Source organism: Spinacia oleracea, chromosome 3, assembly GCF_020520425.1.
Source record: "Spinacia oleracea cultivar Varoflay chromosome 3, BTI_SOV_V1, whole genome shotgun sequence".
Lineage (NCBI taxonomy): Eukaryota > Viridiplantae > Streptophyta > Magnoliopsida > Caryophyllales > Amaranthaceae > Spinacia > Spinacia oleracea.
This window is the reverse complement of record NC_079489.1, coordinates 150,712,798-150,725,045: the sequence shown is the minus strand read 5'-3', so window position 1 is coordinate 150,725,045 and position 12,248 is coordinate 150,712,798. Positions and strand designations below refer to the sequence as shown.

Here is a 12,248-nt window from a genome sequence, read left to right as displayed (position 1 = left end):
TTTTTTAATTTTTTATTATTGACATCGAAATGTTATTTTTTTTGTTGTACCTTGTATGGATCATTTTGTCAATAAATGATAGTACTTTGTTATTGTATGAACAATAGTATTTTGTTATTGAAGGAAATTATTTTTGGAAAGATTGTGTGGATATCATTTTTATTTTATCTATTTAGATTTGGTTTACGGAGCTAGGATCGTAATATCCTATTTTAGGGATGTGTGAATTGCTATTTTTGAATAATATTTTTTTAAAAAGGGGTAGAATATAGAACGGTTGTGTAAGGAAATTGCTTTCTATTTTAATATTAAACAGGAAGTATATAGTACGCCTATGTACAGAAGGTGTTCTGTATCTCAATATTTAACAGGAAGAATAGAGGACGGTTATGTACGGAAGACGCGCTTTATTATAGAGTATAGGAGACGATTATGTACGTTAACCGTTCTATATTCCTTCTTCATTTCCTGATTTTAGGAAGGGAATAGAGGACGCTTATCTCTTATCACTGTACTTTATGACTAGGTATATAAAACGCTTCTTTTACCCGTTTTATAAGCTTTATAGCGCGCTGAGTTGGAGAACGCCTCTAAGGCGTCCTATAAACTGTACTATTTCAACAGTACTCTATGCCCTTTTTTGTAGTAGTAATTAGTTATAACAAACTCTCTTATTGTTTGTTAGTTGTAATAACAACCTGTAGAAGGTTCTAGATTATTACTTCCTATATATATTATGCCTTGTACTTTGCTATGATCATCAATTACACAACTTTAATTTTTCTAATTCTGAACCCTAAATTCTGTCAAATAGAATGGAGTTTAAATAGGAGGTGAATGACATGATATGACATGTATCTGGCATTTTAACACTTATTTGACATAAAACGATATTTTACAATATTCGTAAAGGATTATATGTTAATTGATTTCTAAAAAGGTATACAAGCCATTCATATTTATTTCTAAAACGGTATATAAGCCATATATATTTCAAATTTCACATGAATGATATTGATAACTCGTAGGAATTATGGAATTATGGGTGGTTTTTGAAAAAGGAAAATTGGTAGTGGTATGTTACTAAAAACGGTTGACATGTACCATCAAAATATTAGACCTTTTTAGAAAGGTAAAGATATGAGATCTTAACTCGTTCCAATCCAATCTTTCCTTTCATATTCAATCCATCTTTTTCTTCAAATATCTTCTTCTTTGTTCTATAACAGATTTCTTGAGAACTTTGTACGTAGTATCTCTCTTATAAAGTTTCCCCTATACTCTTATTAGCGCGTTCATTTGTTTAAATATCCTACCGTATCACCATAATATTCATATAAAATAGGCAAATTTGTCAAAATGACCTTTTATAACACAATTTTTTGCGAGAAATGACCTTATATAATTTTTTTTGTGAAATCACACCTTAATGTAAATTTTTTTGCGAGAAAGGACCTAAGGGAAGTTTCCGGCATTGACTAAGCTTTTACATCCATTGACGTGCACGTAAACAGCACGTGTGGCTTAAGTTGGCTAAAGACACTGATTTTGCCGAGTCTAGAATTTTCAAACTTGATTTTATTTCGATTTTTTTTTTCAACTTTAGGTTTTAAAGCTTAGAATTTTGGAGGAAAATTGGGTGTTGTTAGCAAAATAAAGCCACACGTGCTTCTCACATGCAAGTCAATTGCCGGAAAAGCTCAGTCAATGCCGGAAACTTACTTTTGGTTGTCTTTCGCAAAAAAAATAACATTAAGGTGTGATTTCACAAAAAAAAATTATATAAGGTCCTTTCTCGCAACATTTTTTTACATTAAGGTGTGATTTCACAAAAAAAATTATATAAGGTCCTTTCTCGCAAAATTTGGGTTATAAAAGGTCCTTTTTAGCAAATTTGCCTATAAAATATCACGCACATTCTAGTTCTCTTAAAATGCAATATATGCCTCTTTTCAATTTCCAAAATATTGGTAGAAAAAAGGTTTTTAAATCAATTCTCTCATTATATCCAAAAAAAATCATCAAAGTATGGAAATCAAATTAATTTTTTAATTGATTGATTTTTCCTACTAATATTCCATGGGAATCAAATTTTTTGTTATTGAAATCCCTTCCGTAGTTCCATGTGCATTCTCATCTCCATGTTAATTTTATAGTTTGTAAAGCTTTGATGTCACTTTTTAACCATTTTTAGCCACAACTAGTTTCATAGGTTTACAAAAGTTTTATCCAAATAATTACATGTTACGATCAAATAGTTACGTTCAATTAACTATACTCTATAATCAAATAGTCATACCTTATAATTAGTTAATTATATTTTCTACCAAATAATAGTTATACTTTTTCATCGTATAATTATATTTTTCAATGCCGATATTAGTAACTTTATGCGTATGAGAGTTTCATAGAATATTTTTAATATGACGTAGTAATTAAGGTTATTATTTAGTAAAAAGAAACTATGCAATAGAAGAATTATCTATAGCTATAAAAGATTTTACCACCCTTGTATACACATCATATAGTGTCCCTCTAATGTGTAGTCCGTATGAAGTAACTAATATAAGCCCGTCCGTAAGTTTAATTTTATACTTTACCTGTATTTTCTAATTCTATTAATTTATTTATCTTCCATTAGTCAACTCAAAGTATGAAATATACAGGGGAAATTTTGATTGTAGATGTCGTATGACTTTATTTTAACGAATTTTTTCTTTTATATAAAAAAAGATTTACCTCTAATTGGGTTGGCTTCAGACTCGAGCTCAGACTCAAAACTAAATGAATATTTTTTTTTTTTGCTACCACCCGGTTTATCCTTAGGGCTAATCCGAATTCGTGGCGAGTTCTGGGCGGATAGGTTTCAGTCCCTTCCCAATTATAGTTGTGGTGGATCGAACACAGAGTTCTCCCTATTAAATTCAAGGTTAACCACTACTGAACCAACAGACAATTAATTTAAATAAATATGAATACGATGATAATCGGCTCGGCTTGGCTCCTTTACAGCCCAACGTAAGAGTCTAAGTCAAAAGATTACATGTATTAGAAGTGGAAACTCTGAAAAGAATTTCCTCAATCTGACCAAAAGTTGTGTTTTTTTGTTTCCTTTGTGGGTCAAAAGTCCACTTGTTGAGCCAGCTGAATCAACCAAAAAGGTTTTAAAGGTATGGGCCCAATAAAGAGCTACAATTACCACTTTATTTCTTTCAGGAAAATTTCACGAATAAGCAATATTTGCAGGCCACTATGTGAGCCCATTTATATCTCCATCCCCCACTTACAAAGTTACAATCAATAAGCAATGCATAACCCAACTTTTTTGTACCTCTTGTTTGATTCCGAGTGGGCGACCGACGTCTTATCTTTGGGCGGCTCGTGACCTACAAAATTAAGAAAGTGAGTTACAACGGGGTGTTGTTGATCGAGAAATCCTGTCTGAAACTCAAGTCGGTCGAATTTCGTGTGTTATAACGGGTACAAGGAAGACTATTAAGAACGTAAATAAAGAACATAAATTTAGCATGGTTCGATTACTAACAATGTGTTAGCCATGTACACAGACATATGAGAGAAAAAACTTTATTGATCCTGAGTAATACAAATTACATACTTCGTTATAACTTATAAGTATAAAAAGTTTGTATAGTACTCTCTAGACAGAAACGGAAAACACTTGGACAATAGAGCCAAATAGATCACTCTAGCCCAAAATACCAACAATGTGTTAGTTAATTATGTTCACAAGCAAAAGAACAAGCGGAAAGCTCGTGACTTTATTGATTTTAAGAAATACAGATTAATTACATAACATAACTAAGTAGTGACCTGGAGAGTTCCCCGTACTGAATTGTTCAAAATGGGACTTACCGGCCAATTCAAGATGTATTCTAACATTGTGTTTACAAGTTTGAACGTCGGTTGATTTCAGTGGCGGACCTTTATGGCTGGGGTAGGCCTGGTCTCCCGGAAAAAAGTTTTATAATGTAATTTTAGTTCCGGTTCCGATTCCGATTCCTTTACTATAGATATAGCTTAATTTTTTTTTTCTATCGACCCTTTTACATAAACTGATCAAGATCCACAACTGGTTAATTTGCCGGCCAATTGACATCCTGTTTTGGCCATTAGGGTTTAGGTGGTGTAAATCGTGTGATGGGTATGATTTCCAAGTTAATGGTGCCGTTATGGACCGTACGTACCAACTCCACTATAAATTTGGATTTATCGTTTTTTCCATGCAACAAATGTATCCCCAACTCAATCTTATGAGAAATTGAATTGTGGGCACAATTATATTGTGTGTTTTCTCTCTTTCTTTTTTTCTTCTTCTTTCTTTTTCCTTCTCCACTTTAAATTAGCCTTTAGACCTTTAGCCATTTGATGGACTAGTCACATCTAAGTTCTAACCCACATGTACCCCAATATTGAACCACCTTTCTACTTTGTGGGGTCCCTCATCTTTAAACTTAGCATACGTAAGAACGAAATAATTTCTTTAAATGGTTATGAATTTGCAAAAGCATCAAACTTTCTTAAAAGATAAACGTACATTAATTATGATAATTAGAAAACATGATGAATTTTAAGTACTTTTTCGATTTAATGTTTAGCTTATGCCAAAATTTAATTATGGCTTGATTAATACTTCATCGTAAAGTGTTTGTTTGTTCAAATATTTATTAGTTCGGCAGATCATTACTTAATTAATTAAGATTCAATTTATTAGTCATTAGCTTAAAATAGGTTAACTCTATGTTTTCCTTCTCTTTGTCGTTGAAAATGGTGGAGCCCCAATGCATATTTTCATAGTTACACGCATAAATTAAATCTATATACTCCCTTCGTATTTTAAAAAGAGATACACCTTGATCGGCACATACCATAAAAAAGAGAGAAATATTAATATAATGGAAGTTGGGACCAAAGCATGTCAAAAAAGGAAATTATATATCTTTTTAAAATACAGTCATTTAAGAAAAGTGTATTTCTTTTTAAAATAATGAGGGGTAAATGATTTTGGCGATGATCAGCTATAATATAACTTCCTCTGTTTCATATTAGTTGATACATTTTTTTAAGACATATTTGACTATGTGTAATCTTAAACATGTCAAGTGGTCAACCAATAAGAAACGAGGGAAATATAGTCATTTAACATGTCTAATAACGCCACAACATGCATTCAAAGAACTTTTAGTACTCATAACGTAACCTTTCTCATCTCGTTCATCAATTGTTGATTATTTGGTTATAGTTAATGCCCCTTACTTATCTATCGACACTATTATGTGTTAGAATAATGTCTTAAATCGGTCAAATCCTTTACTACAACGCCATGCAACACGGAGATCCGTCTAGAGAGTACTACATAAACACTCTAGGTCATAACCTAACTAAATTTTGTAATTTGAACTCCAAGGTAAATAAAACTTTTCTCCCCTCTGCCTGTGGACGTAGCTAACACATTGTTAATAAACCACGTTAAATCTCTGTGTTCTTTATTTACGTTTTTTATTTTTCTTTGCCTCCATTATAACATTATGTAATTTGATTAAAAATAACCATTTAATTGTGCTACTCCATTATGCTAAATACTAGGAATTGAAATAAAAATAAGCATTAAAAAAAAAAAAAACACATACTCTTGCATTTTAATTAGAATCATGCATGTATATATTCAACAAATTCGGAAAAAATAAATGAAACATCAGAATAAATCGGATTATAAAATTCATAGACATGTTCTTTGAAAAATATTAATCACAAATGTGACCAAATGCATAAAAGCAAATCCAAAAGGAAAAAAGAAAAAGAAAAAAAAGGAAAGGAAAAGAAAAGAAAATGGACCCAAAGATTATATCACCATAATCAACCATTCAAACTCCTAATTGAACCTAATCTCATAATATCTCACTGCCTCCTTTTAAATTTCCTACTTGTTTAAGAAATTTGAAAAAAAAAAAAAAAAAAACCACACATACGCACGTGCGGGCGTGCTCCAAAATGCATGATCGCACGTGCCACCCATAACTAAGGTTTCCATGCACTGGCCCACACTACCGGTTGATCTCCCCAATTCAAGAATATTCCGGCAGCTGACGTGGAAGTAGAAGAACACTGTGTCATTGACCATCCTTCCTTATATCTCCTCAACAAAGCTCTTACGTCATCACAAACCTCGTCACTGTAAGCCACGTGTCCAAACCCGGCCCCATGCATCCTACCTGTCCACCTCGTGGCATTCTCTCTCCTCTCCGCTGACGTGTCCTCCGGGCAAGCCAACAAGTCCACAAGCGCCCTGCCCGCTGCCCGTTCTAGCATCAACTTCTCGTTACTCGTTCTACTGAAACTCTCCTCTAACGACTCAAAGTAAACCCTAAACCATCTCAAACATTCCCCAAACCCCCGCAAAAATGACGACCCGTCACAACCACCGCCACCGTCTTCGGCCACCGTGAAATCAGCCTCCTCTTCGACAACCGTGACGACCTTCGGATTAAGCCCCCGAAACGCCGATAAAACCGAGTCACGACGGCGTAAACTCATCGAGTGTAACGAGTTGACACAGTTGATCGCTAAAGCTTCGTCATCCTTAATATCAAGCTGGGAGAAATCCAAGGTGGATAAATCATCACCAACATGGTGAATAATCTTAAACTTAAAAGGAACACCCATTAATCTAGCGAACTTCTCTAAACGACTACCGATCTCTTTCATCACCCTCTGAACACCGGCGTCGTTGTTATCCAACACCGTCGTGAGCTTCAAGTGGGGCGTGTCATCCATTCGCGTGGCAAGCGCTTCTAATAGAGTAGGCCATTGAGTGCAATACGTGTTGCTGACATCAATAATGTGGAGTTTGGGTTCACCATCAAGGGCATCGATGAGTGCGCCGTTGCTCGCCACGTGTCCGAATGTAGTCCAAGGGCTAACTTCCTGGAACTTAAGCAACATCTTCCGAGTTGACTCAAATGAGAACGATTTATCTGCGGCGGCTCTCATTGTGTTGTAACAACGGTCACCTGAGTCAGTCATCCGAGTGAAGAGTGCTTGTGTGAAGTAGGAGGCTAGCTTTTGTTCCACGTCACCGTATGGGGATCCGAGTTCGTTAAGCATCCATAAAAGCTGGTGGAGTCGGGCGGTGTCGGAGTCCGACACCGCTCTCGCCGCCTCGAGGAGGAGGTTGCTTGACCATTTTCCTACGTAGAATGAGGGGTCGGAGAGTAACTCTAAGTTGAGGGAGTTACTACTAGCTCCGCCTCCGCCGTGGGTTGGGGTGGTGGTGGGTGTTGAAGTGGTTGTTGTGGATGGTGATGTTGAACTGTGATGATATTGATGTTGTTGTTGTTGATGATGATGTTGTTGATGGTGGTAATGATAAGAAGACTGATACGGTGAAGAAGAATGAGGTTGTTGTTGAGGTTGTTTGTTGTGAGAAGAAGAAGAAGAAAAGTCTTCTTCATCCATGAAAAAGTTGAAGCATTCTTCTTCTTGAGGAAAGTGTTGTTGTTGTTGTTGTTGTTGTTCGTGGTGGTGGTGGTTTTGACGGTGGTTATTGTGGTGGTGGTGGTGGGGGTGGTAATAGTGATTGTTATTATTATGGGTGGAGGAAATAACAGAAGAGGAGCTAGAATTGGAATTGTTGAAAGAAGAATGATCAGAAGACAATTGTTGTTGAGGTTGTGGGTGTGTTTGTTGGAAACTGACTAGTCTAAACAAAGTATCCATTTTAACCCAACCATGTAATCTAATGATGATGATGATGATGATGATGTTGATGATGATGAAATTGATTTTTATAAAAGTTAAAAAAAATAATGAATAATTTCTTCCACTCACTTCACTCAATCACTCACCCGCTCCTCTTACACAATGCTTAAGCTTAAAACTAACTACAACAAGTTGTATGTACGAAGTGCATCAGAACAGATTATGGGGTGTTGTGGTGGCTTTTTAACTGTGTGGATATCAAATATTATTAAGAAAAAAAAGTAAAAAGCTTTACTTTTTTATAAATATAAATAAATAAATAAAGGAGTATCTTGATGTTGGATTTTAGCTTGACCCTCCTTCAACATCGTTATGACAAATTTGTTAATTACTGCCTAGATTTTTAAAAGGTTTGTACTACTACTCTAACCGGTTTTGGATCCTCTAAAGTTCGAAAATAACTCTACAAGGTAGAGTTTGATCTTATCAACCATTGAATGAAAAATCAATGGTTCATATATTATCTTTCCAAAATTCCCCCTATTTTTTCTCATCAATATAAGTCATTGATTTTAAAATGTATGGTTTAGATACAACTCTACCTTGTAGAGTTTTATTAAAACTCTAGAAGATTCGGACTCTACTTAACCTGTTAAAAGTTGTTAATTACAAGCTACGTTTCTAACAATTGAGGTCAATTGTTACCGTAGTTTATATTCTGGCAAATTAGTCTACTAATATGTCGTCGGAATATGAACTAAGATTACAATTGAAATCAATTGTTCAAAATTTAGTTAATACTCCCTCTGTATTTTTTTAAGGGAAACACTTGCCTTTTCCGGCCGTATTTATTTAAGAGATACACTTGCCATTTTTAGTAACTTATCAACCCCACCATCTAATTAAATAATACATCTAATATACCTTATCACCCACCATCCTATTAAACAAATATTTTCATAAACCCACCCCACCCTCCACCCACCAAAATGACATGGTCCCCACATATTTAATTATTAAAATATCTATCCAACCCCACTTGCTTTATTATTTTATTTCATTCAATTATTCTTCTTAATACCCGTGCCCGGCCAAGTGTATCTCTTAAAAAAATACGGAGGGAGTAATAGACAACTTTTAACAAACTAGGTACTTGTCGGAATATGAACTAAGATAACAATTGAAATCAATCATTCAAAAGGTCGGAGTAATTGATAACTTTTAACAATTTAGATAGTAATTGATAAATTCGCTAACAACGTAGGTAGTAATTGACAGATTTTCCTCATTATGAATCTGAATCTCTTGTCTGACCATTTATGTACTACTCACGCGTCACTTCTTCTTATTAGTTGATATCCATACGTATAATTTGGATTTTTTTTTTTTTGGGAGGTAAGATGAATGACTCTACTAATTAGGTACCTCATACGTGTATATACAGTCAGCTTTATAGTTCAGACTCACTAGAAATGAGGGGGATTATAAGAGAAAATATAATTTTGGATAATTAACCAATAAAAGAGCTGTACACAGATTATGGGAATATAGGATTTTGATTTAGTGGGAAAAGAGAAATGGGGAAAGGGAATCTCAATTTTCTTTCTTCTCTAGCTTTATTACTTTTGGTCTAATCGATAAAGAGTATGGGAGTGTAAAGAGGATTCTAATCTAACTAGTATGTTTTTTTATGTTTTATTTTATTACTTTAAAGTGGGTTTAAGATAGGTCTCGAATTCTCGATCATAAGACAATAAAAATAGATGTCTTGTTTCCTAATTACAGTAGTGCAGGCGAAAAAAGAAAAAAAAAAAAAAAAAAAAAAACAAGGAGTATTTATTTAGTTAGCTTATCAAGAAATAATAATTGGATGGTGTAGCCCTAAAGTGAAGTGCATCGCAAAAAATTAGCTAAGTGCAAATGTGCAATGGTCATAAACATATAGAAACTCTTCTTGGTGTAGTTGTCAACTAGTTTAATTGATGAAGTTTTAAAGAGATTCAATCTCGTTTATATCATTTTTTTTTGCGGCTCTTTATTCTGTCTTTTGTTAATAGGGTTTTGAGTTTCTCGATCACCCTACCTTGTTAACTGGCCGGAGTACTCCGTAAGCTAAATAATGTACCAACTTTATTAACTCCCCGTGCAACTATGAACAAACTAAAAATCGAGGATGAAGCAATCTTTAAGGAAATGATGGAGTATATATATTTCATCGGTTTAAGGCTATCACGATGGTAATTAAAAGAATTGTACAAAATAGCATACAAAACATCTCTATTACCCCGTACGTAATATAGTATTCCATCCATTCATGAATATATACTTGCAACAGTTTGACTTTTGCACTATTTATATATTAACTTTTACCAAATTTTCTTACTAGTTGGATTAGTTTTATTATACATTTTTCAAGTATCATTTCATCCATTCTTGAATATATACTTGCAATAGCATATGTTAGTTGGATTAGTCTTTATTATACATTTTCAAGTATCAATTTTTAAAAAAAAGTTTAGTACTATATAAATTACGTATAATTAAGGTCAAACTAAGGTCCTGTTCTTTTGGACTCTATTGCATTTCTATTCAGTTCAATTCAGCTCAGCTCTATTCAGTTCGGTTCAGCTTCATTCAGTTCAGTTCAGTTCAGGTTCATCCAATTCAGTTCAGTTCAATTCAGCCAAACAATATTCCGAATAACAGGGCCTAATACCCTAATACCTTAACAAGTACTCCGTACTACGTATATATCAGTCAAGTTATTGTAAGTATTTAATAACCGAGGGAGTAAATAAGAGGAATATTGAAAAGAAATGATGGTTAAATAAATTACTAGAATTAGTAAGAAGACCAAGTAAGGGAGGGGGAGAATAATAAAATGTGAGTGGGGGTAGGCGTGCGAAATGAGAGAGAAAAATAAAGCTGCCGGCGTGCATGATGATGATCAAACCCACCCACCCAAGCCAGGCCAGCCACCACCATTACCCATTCTACCCATAAAGCGCACAGCTACTCACATTCTTTGCCTCCCATTCTTCCTCCAAACTCTGCCATTCCCTTTTATTTTCTTTATCCCTATTATTATTATTATTATTATTATTATTATTATTATTATACTCCTAATTCTTACTCATTTTATTTCTAATTTTGTATCTAATAACTACTTTATTATCTAGCTTAGGCCATGCTTTTAACGAAAGGTTTTATCTCTTTTCCGCAAGCTTTATTATGATATCATATGATATCATACTCTCTTGGTTCCTAATTATTTGATTCTTGTATTAGAAATGCTTTATTAAAAGTTGGTTGAGTAAAACTGATAAGGGGTAGGTCTTTTAATGACTAAAATGGCATACGCATAAAATTGTTAATGTCAGTATTTAAAAATATAACTATTTGGTCTGAAACAATAAGGATTTAATTAGAAAGTATAACGTATTATTTGATTGGAGAGTATAATTAATTAATAATATTAAAACACAACTATTTGATCTCAATGTGTAACTATGATTAAAAATTCAATTATTTGGTAAGAAATTTATCTTACACATTGTTAGCACCCGATTCACCCTCAGGTCTAATCCGGATTTGAGGCGAGTTCTGGGTGGATAGGTTCTAGTTCACCACTCAATTGTTGTTGCGGGGGATCAAACACGGGTCTTCCCTACCAAGTTTAGCCCCAATCACCACTAAACCAAGTATAAAGTTACACTTCCTATAATTCTGTTAGACTTCTAGGTGGTGAGTATGGTGCCAAGTCTAGCCCTTTGGGGGTTTCTTTTGGCCGTTTTGTCTCTTTGTAGTGTTGTATCTCCTGAGTTTGTTGGCTCGTGAAGCCTTAATAAAAATTTCTTACTGGTCAAAAAAAAAAAATCACCACTGAATCAACAGACAATTGGTAATTTGTCGATCTTACACATTAGACCATCATATATTAATTTTTATAATCGAGAATAGACAAATATGATGGAACCAAATGTATTTTATGTGAGAGTAGAATTGTGCGTACTGCTTCCTGACTGTTAACATTTTTTAGTAATAAAAAAATGTGACAATCTTTTAGTGACGGACTAAAATTATAAATGAGGCAAACTAAAAGTGACAGAGCCAGTAACATGATATAATCGATACACAACTTTATGAATTATGAGGATCGATACACAAGTTAATCAACTTTATACTCTCTAGTTAATTTATACACTCCCTTGAAACACAATTATCACTTTTCACTTGATTTGCTCAACACACATGCACTCTAAGTCTCTAACCTGATTATAACTTAGTACTTCCCATCTTTTTCGTAGCAAACACAATCTTGAGCTTTCCTAATTATTGTCTGTAATCGGTCAAACTTCAACTTTGACTATTTTTTATCAATATATAACATGGTCCAAATGTTAATTTTTATATATGTGATCGACCAACATGACGTAAATACGGAATCGAACGAGCTGATTATAACTTAATATAACCGTATATTCTTAATCAATATATATCACATCCGTCTTTTTGTTGGTTACTTACATGTA

At 33.9% G+C, this 12,248-nt stretch overlaps 1 protein-coding gene across 1 annotated transcript; it reads right to left on the bottom strand.

Moving 5' to 3' along the window:
* Window positions 1–5,719: 5,719 nt before the first annotated feature.
* On the bottom strand, window positions 5,720–7,932 carry LOC110776945 (protein SHORT-ROOT). Its single transcript, XM_021981515.2, has one exon. The coding sequence runs from the start codon at window positions 7,732–7,734 to the stop codon at window positions 6,037–6,039; it is 1,698 nt and encodes a 565-aa protein (XP_021837207.1). The 5' UTR covers window positions 7,735–7,932; the 3' UTR covers window positions 5,720–6,036.
* Between the last annotated feature and the right edge of the window lie 4,316 nt (window positions 7,933–12,248).